Source organism: Ptychodera flava, chromosome 9 (genome assembly GCF_041260155.1).
Source record: "Ptychodera flava strain L36383 chromosome 9, AS_Pfla_20210202, whole genome shotgun sequence".
NCBI classification, from domain to species: Eukaryota; Metazoa; Hemichordata; class Enteropneusta; family Ptychoderidae; genus Ptychodera; species Ptychodera flava.
In genome coordinates, this window is record NC_091936.1 from 42,765,930 (window position 1) to 42,779,599 (window position 13,670).

A 13,670-nucleotide genomic window follows, 5' to 3' on the forward strand; every position below is an offset into this window, starting at 1 on the left:
GTCTTGGGCAAATGTACCTCAGAGGTCTTATGAAATTCACTGCATTCAATTTTGATATAGGGCCTAATTTAAGTCGATATGCAAATGAACTAATAATCAGCACGTATTGATCAACAGCGTTGGTGCTTATTAAGGTACACCGCACCTCGGGGACAGATATTCTGATCTATAACTTTGGGGGTTCATTTTAAAGCTGTTGGTGTAAGAAAACTTTTCACCGGCTTAGTTTTTCGAAAATAGAAAATTTTATTTTTTTCAATAAAATTAACACAGGGATGGCGGCAACTTTGAATTTTAAATATCGTTAAATCTTGGTTTATTTGTTCCCCCAATTGCAAAATTTGCACGTTGACCCCCGATTTGTATTCTTGATTTTGAAAGAGAATGGCTAAAAGATTCTTTATGGAAAGTTTGAGCAAAAGTTTAAGTCACTTTCGAGGCACATACCACCTTAAAGTGATAAAACGTCCAAACCTTGAATGACTGACAGTAACCCCCCCCCCCCCCGCACGTGGTGCATGGTGAGAATAATCTTTGTTTATTTTCCTGACCTGTTAAGTCGCCGATTGTTTCAACTGCTTAAATCATTAGCATTTACCAGACGCTATGTTGACGGATGTACTTAGATGGGAGTGACCTTCCTCCCCGATTGTCTTTAGTTAATTATAGATGTATAACACTCGCCTGTATGTGGCCCCGTACACGGGCAATCGGAATAGCACCGACCACCAAGAACAATATACGTACCGAAACGATTTCGACAAAACCACCACTCGACCAAGCCACGTTACACAGTATAGGCCTATATGCAAGAACGTTGATCGACGTGGATCAAAGTACTGTTCTTTGAGTGCACTGTTTTTGTCAGAGTTCGGATAAGAATGGTTAAACTAGAAAGTCATGGTATCTAAAAATTACACTAGATCACTTCTACATACTACATGAAAAGTCCATGTCTTACTTGCATTGTTTTGCGGTGTGTGCCTGGATCTGTGTCCATTTGTTTATTTTGTTATCCATCTATTGTGTGTTGCATGAAATTGTAAATATCCCTTTTTATATGCATATAACTTTCAGATAATTGAAAGGTATGGTTGATAACACATGCTGTCGTTCAGGATTGAGTATCATACACTTTTAAACAATCACTTCACCTATATACAGAAGCGCGTCATTGCCTTTCAAGTTTTAATATTTGATTATTCTCCCTTGAAATAGGGTCCGGGCCACATCTCTGCAATTGAATCTAAAATAGGGTCCGGGCCACATCTATGCAATTGAATCTAAAATAGGGTCCGGGCCAAATCTATGCAATTGAATCTTAAATAGGATCCGGGCCACATCTATGCAATTGAATCTAAAATAGGGTCCGGGCCACCTATGCAATTGAATCTAAAATAGGGTCCGGGCCACCTATGCAATTGAATCAAAAATAAGGTCCGGGCCACATCTATGCAATTGAATCTAAAATAGGGTCCGGGCCACATCTATACAATTGAATCTTAAATAGGGTCCGGGCCACATCTATGCAATTGAATCTTAAATAGGGGTTTTCTTCACCCGATTTGCCGCTCGGAAACAATTCAATGAAAGCAACAAGTTTCAGTCGACCAATTTCCTTAAGCTTCCGAGATGCTGCACACGGTGAAAACGCTAGACTGTGCCTAGTCTGGCAGAGACCCTGCGATTCGCGTTCTTCCCTGTTGGAATACGCGCGCGCCCTTCAGAGACGCGACGTGAATCCCAGGGTCTGGACGTTCTTGCAAGCGACCGGTCGGATTTCTGCCTGATCCGGGTACTTTATAGAACTGCACACATCCGTTAATCAAAACAAAAATGACAGGTAGCATAGCTAAATAAAATTAAAAATGAAAAATAAAAACATACCGCGTATATAGGTCTACCAGCTACTAGTATATATTTTCTCCGCCCAGTTGTTTACACTACCCTTATGAATATTCATATACTTTCAAGAACCGACAGTCGCTGTGTCTGGCAGCGCGTGCTCACAGTTGCACAGCCTTCGAATGCAGGCCCATCGCAGCGCGCACAAAACAATGCACAGCGACTGTGGAGAGTCTGGACTGTGCTTAAAGAAGAGTAGCTTTTGTTGACAATTTATGTATTGGAGTTTACAACCATTAATCCTACAGACAAAGAACTAACGTGCATTTCAAATTCTCTTCTTCTATCCGTACTTTGTTTCTTCAGAGACTAGGTGGAGGATTTAAAACAAGAATACCACGATTTACTTCTGTGTCCCATTTGAAAAGGGATTTATTTAAAGGTGGGAGAATAAATACCATCTTTTACGTGCACAAACTTTTCAATTTCGCTCAGCAAGATACAAGACGCACTAACGAAACACCGACATGAAGATGCCGTGAACACTTTTATTTTAGATTGTAGGAAACATTAAATATATATATGTACATTATCTATGTGCGTAAACATTAAATTGTCCATATTTGATGTATCGAAAGAAAATCTTGGAAACACCAAACAAAGAGGGAAACAAAGACATTACTGTTCAGACGAGGAAACGTGCAGGAGCGGAAAATACGATCAACGGCAAAACTTGTTTTTTTGAGTACAAATAGAATATGATATATATTTATTTTTGGCATATAATGATTTTAATCAAATTAGTTTCATTGCTCATTTCCCTATATTAATCAAATCAAGGTTTATACATTAGTTATCATACATTTTATACTTTTTTTTTCTTTTTCTTTACACGTTATCGTGCGAGACAAACCATCAAGAAGTGTATTCAGCTACGGTTAACACTTGCATGTCTGGTTATCACTCACACATTTAAAATTTCTAAGCTAGTCTGATTTACAGTGCATTGACAAAAACATTCGCATTCAACTGACATTTTTAAAAGCGAAATTCTGATAATGATCGTTGAATACATGGATGGTAGGCATTAATATATTTTTTGAAAGTTACTCTGGTTTGAGTTTGTCAGAGATCCACCGCATTGCTGTGCTCACTCGAGAGAAGACCGAAGGATAATTTTCGCTGGCACACTGCCCTCTGATCCAACTACTAATGCCGATCACGAACCATTTCTTGTTCCTCTTGCACACCAGTGGACCCCCAGCGTCGCCCTATTGTATGAAAAACATTTACAACCATGTTGTGAACAATGAAAGGTTGAAAAAGTGGCAAGATGTACAAGAAAATAAAGTTCAGTCTTAGGCCGAGCAGGCCGTTGGCATTCTAATTTTGATAGTGTTAGAGTCCTGCCCCTTTCCCGCTGTCCATTGCAAGCTTAGAAGTTCATAATGCAGCTATTGGGTCGATGTCAAATATTTGGCAACGTAATCAGCAAAAAATCTCGTTGAAATGGCCTGTTCAATCAGAACAGAAAGTGCACCATACTATCATGTTCCGGACATTTCTGTGCCAAGTCTGCAATAGTCAGTTTAGCTCAATACCTCAGCCCATGCATAACTGACCCTATTTTCGTGAGCAGCGCAGCCAGCGGTAGAAATCGGGTAGGGAACCAGACTTTTTTTTTTGAAAAAGATAAATTTATTCCACATAGTCACAAATAAAACAAATCTACATAACTGTGAATGCATTAAACTTACTATGGTCAAATCAATCTGAAGTACGCCCTCAGCGAGAATTCCACCAACCCCGTTAGACTTGCACTTCCTTGGCGTTTATTAGGGGGAGGGGCGGGGTTAAGGGTTGAACGGAGTGTAACAGAAGACAGTCACACAGAAAACATTCACCGTGTAAATTCTTGGATTAGTTTGTTGTAAACTTTCAAAAGCGCAAAACTATCAACGAGATGATAGCAAAAGTCTGAATTGTTAAGTTTTTTAAATTTCTGCAAGTGTAGCCTGAAGGACTATATTAAGGAACAACACAGGGCTCTTGCCGATTTCAAACTTGGTTTATGAATTAATATCGAGCGAGACCAGTCAAAGATTTTCCAATACTCCCAACAGCGAATAAAACCCGAATAATTTTGAATGTCCATCTTTACTGCATACCACCAAAGCGTACGTCAACCTACGAAGTTGATTGCAAACATAGAAAGGGAGTATTTGTAATATAGTGACTTACGTAACAAGTGCCAACTCCACCTTCGTTAGATGTGCAGACATGGTAGTCATAGACTGCATCGAAGTGTGCTTTGTCACACGTTTCCTGGTCAACAATATCGACATACTCATACTTCAATTTATTGGAGGGTTGGTTTTCTAAAAAGAGACGAGAGTAATGAAGAAGAAATATTTAATTCAACGATGCAGTGATCGACGAGGAGTTTTTAGACAACTTGGTCAACTTCTACCTTGCGGGTGTAAAGAGAGGAATAAAAAGCAATCGCTAATTTCATGTGTAACACTGCATTTCCACGGTATTGAATGCACTTTTGTAATAAGTGTTAAGTCGGTCTTAAACATATGAGCAATTTAGAGTTTGAAGAGTGATAAAACGTAATTGTTACTCATTTCTTCAGCAGGGAATGCTGAAAAGTGACAGATCAATGGCCGTTACTGTTGGTGATATCGGGTCAATGATTTGACTGAAGTATACTAAACAATCTGCGTTAGACTTTCTCATTCAAGTCAACAGTAAATGACATTATGATACAATTACTTGATTAGTATCCACATACAAAGCGCTTGGCGACAATTTGCAGTGCATTTCTTTGTTCACAAAAGCTCTACTTTGGCTTTTAACCCGAACAAGTCCTGATCTATAATTGTATGTTTGCACACACTTAAAATGAGAGGTATTCAAAGTGGAACGATCAGTTTTTTATTATTACTTGCCTGGATGGCCAGAATAGCCCCAGCCGCTGATTGCACATCTGTCGTACTCCCTGTCGCCGCTCGGTGACGGCTCGATGCATGCTGGTCTTATGTTTTCGGTGTAATTTACAGGCTGAGGCAAGTGTAACAATGCGAAGTCCCATCGCTTAAATCCTTTCTTGTATTTAGGATGCGTTTCGATGATGTCGACCTCGCTCGTGAGTTCGCCGTCAGCAATTTCGTCCAACTTTGAAAACCCAATCCTGACCTGAATCGAGTCAACATCAATTATCCTTCTATTCTCATCATCGTATCTGTTGGCAACAAGGCAGAAACATGCAAATATCGTAAACTCGAACAGACTCAAGATTTTTATCAAATCATACTCTAAGAGTGTGACGTTGTGGTGCCTTAGTAATGCAAGTCGAAAATTTGTTAGAAAGAGCACTCAGCTAGTCCTGATTTATACATACATGGATGATGAGCCTTTATCTGAAGACATTTAGGCCAGAGTAATGAAATTCTTCGTTTTGCGTTCACTCAAAAATTTGAAAGCAAGCCGTCCAAAAATAAACCCGAAAATTTTACGCGCAAGTCTTAGTTTGTTGGTTTCCATGCCATCTGAGTGCCCATTCAAGTTTAAAATTAATAACTTATTTTTCATCTCCATGATCACTACCTTCCGCAAGCATGCATGCTATTCAGTGATTTTTATAAAAGTAAAGACATTAAAGCAACGTGGCAAGTCTTATTTAGTTTTTCTTGAAATCCTACGCACGCTGAAACGAAAACAAAATATTTCGGCCTTATTTGGGACCGACAGAATTATTTCTTGAACGAAAACTTAGGGTCTTTTAACAGAAGCTATATTCATAAAAATATATTAACACCCTTTTATGGTTGACCATAGTTATTATTCTTCTGCCACTGAAAGCATGGTTGATACTTCTACACCGTCGACATGTGATCGAACACTTACACACACTGAGCGGCTGTCAGAAGCCATTGGCTGTCCAGCAATACGGCGCCACACATGTGTTCTCCGGAGATGTTCAGAGAAGCCTGCCATGGCCACATACCGAGCTGTGCGACTTGTCCTGGAACTATACGTGGTGGCGATACATTCTGTTCACCGCATTCCCCTGGTCCTGCGTGTAATTATAGAAAAAAATAGGGCATGTAACGTCACTCAACTTCCGCTTTGAGAAACTGGGAAGTAGCACTGGCAAACAGTGGGGACGATAATATCGCCATCATTGAAATCACGGCTGTGTGATTACTTTGTTGACGAAGAAACGCTGAAAACTGCAGCCAGATCTATGAAACTTATTTGTATTGTGTAGAATACGAGCTTTTGCATGCTAAATTCTGACAAAGTCCGATGCTGTCTCAGTGGTTCGTTGAATAATAATCGCAAAGTAGTTGTACGAAGTTCGAGATAATTGCAGTGCGGAACATCTTGTGTCTTCCAAACTTTCCTAATCAATCAAAATATGTCAGGAAATTTCATTCACCTGAGAAGTATTCACATATGTAGTTTCTATTGTAGCCACATCTGTCCCACATCCAGTAAATAATGTCGTGTTTGACCCTATAGAAGGAAGCAAATACAATGACCAAGTTAGAAGACCAACATCGGGCAACTGAAGCTTCAAAGCTATTAGACAAATGAAACGTTTCTGTACTTTCCGAAAGTTTCCATGAAATGTTAGAGTTGCGGCTTTGCACATTAATTTGAGATCAGAACCAAATGATACCTGCGAGTTCAACATTCAATCGAATATAGTCACCTGTACATGCGGACCTAATCGCATGCAGTGTATGCATTATTGGAGCACTATACACATACTGGCATTTGGAAAACTCGAAAGTTAACGCATGAGAATGCTTGCAATTTCAGGTTTTTTTTCAATAGTTTCCAATTCTGCCTTCAGAGTGATTAAACAATGGGAGAATTTCATCAAACAATATAATTACAGTGTTTTTAAACTTGTCAAACACTGCACATTTTCAGTAAGAGCCATGTTTCTATCGTTTTTATTTAATGTTAATTTCTTAACACATTACATAATCTGATATCTCGTCCGTTTTGTATTAAGAAAAAAAGGGAAGACCTAAAATGTATATTAAATTATCGTCATATCGAACCATATTATAGTTAAAAAGATTTTCATACAGATAAAAAATATATAAAGGACTTCAAAGGGTGGATTTTCAAGCCCAGTTTTAAAATTATCAACAATGTGAATTAGCCCACGCATATGACTGTAATTTATTCGAGAAACGAAGTTCAGAGATCGAAAGTAATACGAGATTGTTCCGATAACTGAAGTTGGGTTGTGTTTGATACATGCAAAGTTCTCAAGTGTGATTGCATTACACTAGTTGTGCACATCAGAAAACAAAATCCAAAGGGCCAATCGAATACTATCATGCCACTTCAGAATTTGTTTTCGAAAATTTATAATTATTTTGTGAGCAATCGGTAGTACACTTAGTCTAGGTACGGGTTCTTTCGTTACTGTAACTTGGCGGAGATATACTTTTAGTGTCAGAGAGACTATGGCCGTATTTGAAACCACTCTAAAGAAAGGCACCCATATATTTGCTGGCGCACCAGAAGTGCGAGACCATTAGTTTAGAGTTGATTTGTTCTCATACTCTGCATTATCGCGCATGTGAAATACTCAATAGTCACTCCCTGTCCTTTCGCTTGTGGCGACCCCATTAATTGGCAAATCCACTGTAGTGTAGTGTAAAACAAGCACTATCGCGTACAGACTAGCTGCAAAATTGTACCTCTACGGTGAGGCGGTCGGTGAGTTTTGGTTTTTGCGACATCGCTCACCAGTAGAGCTACAATGCCGAAGGCCCTGTAGCATACAAAATAAGCGCGCCACACATGGCGCGGAGTTTTCATGTAAAATCCCACATATTTACTGCATTTGGTCGTACCGATTTATCACTACTGAAGACTAAACACTATACTACAATAACCTTGTCGTTTATGGGGTTTGGTATTGGCACAGATACGTCGATCGCGTTCCATAAACATTGAGCATGTTTCTGGGAGCCGCCATTACCGGAAGTTGGTAATGGCGGCTCCAAGAAATGTTTTTGGAACGCGATCGACGTATTTGAACAAATATCAAACCCCATACACGACAAGGTTAGTGTAGTATAGTGTTTAATCTTCAGTAGTGATAAATCAGTAGGACCAAATGCAGTAAATATATGGGATTTTGCATCAAAATGCCATGCCATGTGCAGCGTGCTTATTTTGTATGCTTCAGGGCCTTCGGCATTGTAGCTCTACTCACCGACCGCCTCACCGTAGAGCTACAATTTTGCAGCTACGTACAGACGAATGTTGCCTTGGTAACTTTAACATATCTCGCATAATTACACGATACATACGCGTTTTGCTGAACGCTTTGTGTGTATAATTGATGTCTATGATTTGTCATGGGAATCATACCAAACAATCACGATGCTAATGGTGTATTTCACAAACAACAGCATTTATCTGTAAAAATTTCAAGTATGTAGGTTGGGGGGGGGGGCGACAAGAACACCAGTAAGCCCACACATGCACCAATGGTTCGAAATGAAACGTTTTACACTCGATGGGGACTTGGATTCATTTGCCCCACCCCTTCCAGCTCGTGTGGAACAAATTTTCAATGTTTTAATCTCATCTCATCTGGAAGTGGAATTATATTGATCTCACCTCAATAATACGCATTTTCTCTTTCTGTCGTTGTTGTCCCTGCCTTTCATCCAAAGACCAATGTAATCGACCGGTTTCCCATCATGCCATGTCGCCACTCCTCCTTTGTCCCTGTCGTTCATTGCTATCCAAAACAATCCGCTTTCAATGTCCTGTGCGATCAGTAGTTGCGATACGAGGTCCTCTGCATTTCGGTTTAAAACTTCTGCCAGACGACCGCCAGGAAACATGTCTGCGCAGGCGTCATTTGCCCTATTCCAGCCCAGTTTTTCTCGTTTGTCGCTGACAATGTAATATGCTCGGGGGACAACTGGAACATTGAGAACTTGTTAAAGATATTGCTCTCGGCACCTACAATTTCTCCTAAAGATTCGAAATTTAAAGTTGCCATGTTGTTTTGAAGTTCTCTCAAGACAAGGTAACATTGTGAAATAGGAATAAGTTCAAAACCAACCACAGGACAGTGTCAAAATAGGTTAGCCTAACCATTTCAAATTTGTAAATTCGTGGTAAGTGATCGGAATCCATAATAGGAATAAAAAACCCTCCCTCTGGGAGATGAGTGTCAGAGGACACTGATCGCAATCTGATTTTTTTTTCGGAACAGCTCTCATTTTGATATAGTGCGATTTATGCCTGGCCTTGTATCATTAAGTACTTTATGGAAAGTGGACAAGATGCAAAAACAGAAGTTGTTATAATCCATAATAACACATTTTAAGGTGATCTTTGAAAGTGGAGATTATCTAAAATATTTTGATCAATGTAGGTTTCTGAATTATGAACATTTACAATTTTAATTGCTCTGTAGTTAACAAATTGAAAACGTGATTCTTAAAAGTTAATGAAGTATTTTCGAGCGACTTTCCTTGTGAAATCCATGTCAAAGAATGAATCAACTATACCTTCATCGTTCACCTCTTCCGCTGGTTCACTGACCTTTAAAAAAAAATGGATCTTGGACAGTGAACTCTTGGACACTATTTCCTTTACTTTGTCCAGCCAGAGTGGAGAGTATAAATTTCACAGAGATAAATGTTTGTGGATCGAATTTTCCATGCTATTTGAGAAACTGAAGGTAACAGACATTGTTCACAGTCATCAGCAGTGGGTTAAGCTTTAGGGAAAATGTAAAACTAAAAGGCTAAAATGGCTTAGTGTGAAAGTTTATCATATGATAATAATCTTAACAGTACATTCAATGTTGATGTATGGCCAGATTTCCAAATATATTAAATATGCAAATTACCTAAAATTAGTATACCACGACGAACAAACTTCAATTTCATTAACTCAAGATAACTTGTAATGTTTCTGTTGTCTTTTCAATAGCCATAACTGCATTTAAAACAGGGGTATTTCTACCAAATTTATGAATGCCTAAACATTGCTCGAGTATTTTCAGCTTTGATATGAGTTAGAGCCATACATGCAGTTTAAACTGTACGCTAAGTGAAATCTTGATTGATAGCAGCATTGTACATATTAGCAAGCGTGTAATAGTTCCTGTGACAAGTAGTGAATCCAGCAATTTGAAAACCCCACAAAGCCTGTCTACATGCACTTGTCCGTGTTCGTTGCTGTTGGAAGGTAATGTAACCCCTAGGCCTACATTGACACTTTGCCGTTCAATACGTCTTAACCATCTGAAGACCAATGTGGATGTTAAGTTGATGGGCAAGGACCAAAAATACATTCCTTTTCTTTGGACTAAACCACAGACCTTGGTAAGTAATGTGAAATGTCAATCATATTTTGAAGACCAGTAATAAAAATTGTCATCTGCATTAGCAGCATATCATAAAAGCTGTGGGAAACCAGATTTAGTTTGATGCCCCAAAACATGATGCTAGTACATTGGCCAATTCTTTACAGAACAAACTGAACAGAAGAGGTGATTAGTCCCCTTGACGAGTACCAACACACGACATAATTGGTCCACTTAGTCTCGGGCCAATGTACTTCAGAGGCGGATCAAATTCATTGCATTCAATTTTATAAATGGTCTAATTATAGCAATTAATTCGATAAGCAACTGAACTAATTATCAACACGACTTGCTCATCAAACTTTCAGCATAAATGAAGCTAAGCATGACCAATACGCTCTCTATCAATGCACTGAATTCAATTTTTGATAAATATATAGCCATGCCACGAGGCTTCTGTAGCTTTTGACGGGCGTGCTACAAACAAATTATATTTCGAGGCTTAGGCCTAAATAGCAGGTTCTCATGCAAACTTATTAACACCATCAGGGGCTTCTCCAACCAACTGTCTAGCCTCCTGATAGAATTCCTGCACTACAAATACCCGACTTTGTGATGTCAATTACCGACAGCATAGAATTCTCTGCTCATCAATATTAATGAGCCAGTGAGTAGCATCACATGCCCATCAAACCGATGGCTATATCAGTTGTGATAATATCGGTCTGCCGATAATATTGCGATGAAGTTATATTATTTAAAGTGACAAAGATTTTTACCCATTTTTCCTCTCAGATATTTCATGTGAGCTATAACTATTGATTATGCAAAACTTCTCTTTATTATGCCGATTATTAGGCTGCATATCTCAGAAACTCATGTAATTTAAATCAATCCATGAACATGTGAGATACGAAGTTTCTTTAGTTTTCTTCGATAACGTTTTGAGTAATGCACTAAAAAAACTAGGCACACACACGTACACACACCAGCGTACAGACAAACAGTGAGAATTGAAGCAAGCATGGTGGATAGGTGTTTGTTCAAATTGCAGATGTAAAATCAAGGACGCTGAAATATATTTCGGTGTTACATGCACTAAACATTCACATATGCGTCTGTCCTTTCACACAAGATATCGTCGTTGATGTACTCACCATCGGCGTCGAAGCAGTTGATGTTGAAGCTTCGGATTTCGCCGCTACCGATGTCAGGACTAAGACCGCGAAGAAGAGTGACAGCGCCATTGTGAAAGCTACTGATTAAAACCACTGTAAACGTGGCAACTGTGTGGCTGTTAGTTTTATATTGCGTATCCATCTGTCGACCGTGAATACGCAAATTATCTACATCGCTAAACCAATTGCTTTTCATATACTGATAACATTTGCATGCAATTAGTGAGTCAGTTACGTCGACATATAGAGATTAAGAAATTATGTTCGGTATCTTTGTCAGCTATTTGTAAAATTAATCGAGGTTTGTTTGTTGTTGTTGGAAGGGGGTAGTTAATTGCTGACATGAAGTATGCACAGGTGTAAATTGGTTAATCTAAGAAGATTTTGACAGTTTTATCGAACGTGAACGTAAACCTTTGCTTGCCGTTTCTGAAGTCTCAACCATTTAATAGCCTACTATTGCTCTGTGTCCGACCTGGACATTTGATAACAGAAAATGTATGAAAAAGACACAGAGAAATATTCCAATTTATGATATTTATCGGACACATATGGCGGCAAATATGGAAGAAGGCTTTCTGATCGTTTAGTGTACACTTCGTTTTGCACCAATCAGTAAATCACAGGAGTAGTTTGCAATGTGAGAAGGGCGTGCAAATACTGCACTTTCGTTAAAAAATGTCTATTTTTAAATCATTCATCGGAACAAAATAACATCAGACCCGTGTTTTTTCGGAACTTCTTCACTCCTGACTTCAGTTCATTTGTCTCTTTACGTCGATTCTCCCGGCCGTTCACCATAAAAGAGTATTTGTGATAACTGCATTTTTCTTTCGTGTAACAATCTGGAACTAATTTACATATGAGTCCATAGATTTGTTTTTAGCGGGAGTGTTTTGATATGCCGTGCATTGTCGGGTCGTGTGTTGGTTCTGCTCTCACTTTTGTTTCTACTCCCATTGGGAAGGCTCATCAGGTATGTGGAATAACCATGAAGGAATAAACGAACTAATAAACAAATAAACAAGGGAATTGGAACATTGAATTGTAAGCATACGGTCAGAGATGCTGAAATAGGTGGGGAAGTTGTTGATGTTGGCTGTACAGTAATATAACTTTGTCTATCGGCTTGAAACCACAATGAGGGAATTATTGGTCGTAGGAAAAGGATGAGTAGACTGTCGGCCTTTTAACTCGAAATAACTAATAGATAAGTTGTTGTGCTAATAAGGAGAGAGTTAATCGCTTTGGGGTCACATCTGATAAAGGTGTGAAAAGATATACCAAAAAATGACAGTCATACACGCACATGACTGTATGATGATTTTGATTATCCAAGAGTGGTATGAATAGTTATCATATAGCGAAATAATTGACTAAAACGTTTACACTACTTTTTTCCATGGTCTGCTAGGTTCGGAGCAAATGAAGTTGTCATCTTGTTCTTGTGAAAATCAAAATTCAATTTCCCAAACGAGTTAACATAGGGTAAAGTGCTTATCATTAAATTTTAGGTAATGACTTGATTCTATTATATCAAACTTTGGACGGTCGCCTACATCGTCCAGTATGAAAATATGGAATTTGACATTTCCTTGAGCAAAGTATACGAGGGTCTATGACTGGAACAAGTTTAAAACTTCCCGTCTCGACGCGCACTTTGCTAAATTTACATGTTCTTTTCTCTTTGGTGCCATTCCATTGTAGCATACTACCACACCCTCAATTTCACGCTTGTTACGTTTTGTAAGTAATCAAACAATTATTTCTGCATATCCGACCGTCCACATAATATCTGATGACAGTTCGCCTCTACTGTAATGACACTCATATACCATTTGTAAAATATTTTCATTTTTTGATTTATAAGGCGTCGTCACTGTTTGATGAACTGTCACGTTCGAGCGTAGAGTACATATCTTTCATCAAAAGATAGGTTCAACGCATAGCGTCCCGTAAGCTTTTAGCCCGTTGGTTTGCTGAACCTAAAGTTATTGTTCTTTTTGAATTGTTTCCAAATAGCCAATCAGATCAGAGTTGCTCTGGCCCCGCATAGTAACCTCGTTTCAGACTCCCTAAGTTGTTGTAAATAATGACAATCTGCTGATCAGATATAACGTTCAGAGCCTCTGTATAAAATGCCAGAAAAGTCTCCCTCAAAATGGCGCTGATCGTCATAAATATTCGAATTCAAAAGGGTAACTCCACAAACCATTGAAGCAGCTTTTTGACTCAAAGACCAGCATCAATGCAAAGATTATGCTCCACGTCAACAT

The 13,670-nt window shown here is 38.8% G+C and overlaps 1 protein-coding gene across 1 annotated transcript; it reads right to left on the minus strand.

Annotated features, from left to right (window-relative positions):
* Positions 1–2,373: 2,373 nt before the first annotated feature.
* On the minus strand, positions 2,374–11,515 carry LOC139141082 (chymotrypsinogen B-like). The gene is made up of 8 exons (XM_070710660.1): positions 11,374–11,515; positions 9,414–9,447; positions 8,509–8,818; positions 6,293–6,369; positions 5,758–5,926; positions 4,800–5,092; positions 4,087–4,223; positions 2,374–3,116 (listed from the first exon to the last, which is right to left on the minus strand). The coding sequence occupies exons 1-8, from the start codon at positions 11,461–11,463 to the stop codon at positions 2,952–2,954; spliced, it is 1,275 nt and encodes a 424-aa protein (XP_070566761.1). The 5' UTR covers positions 11,464–11,515; the 3' UTR covers positions 2,374–2,951.
* Positions 11,516–13,670: the final 2,155 nt, after the last annotated feature.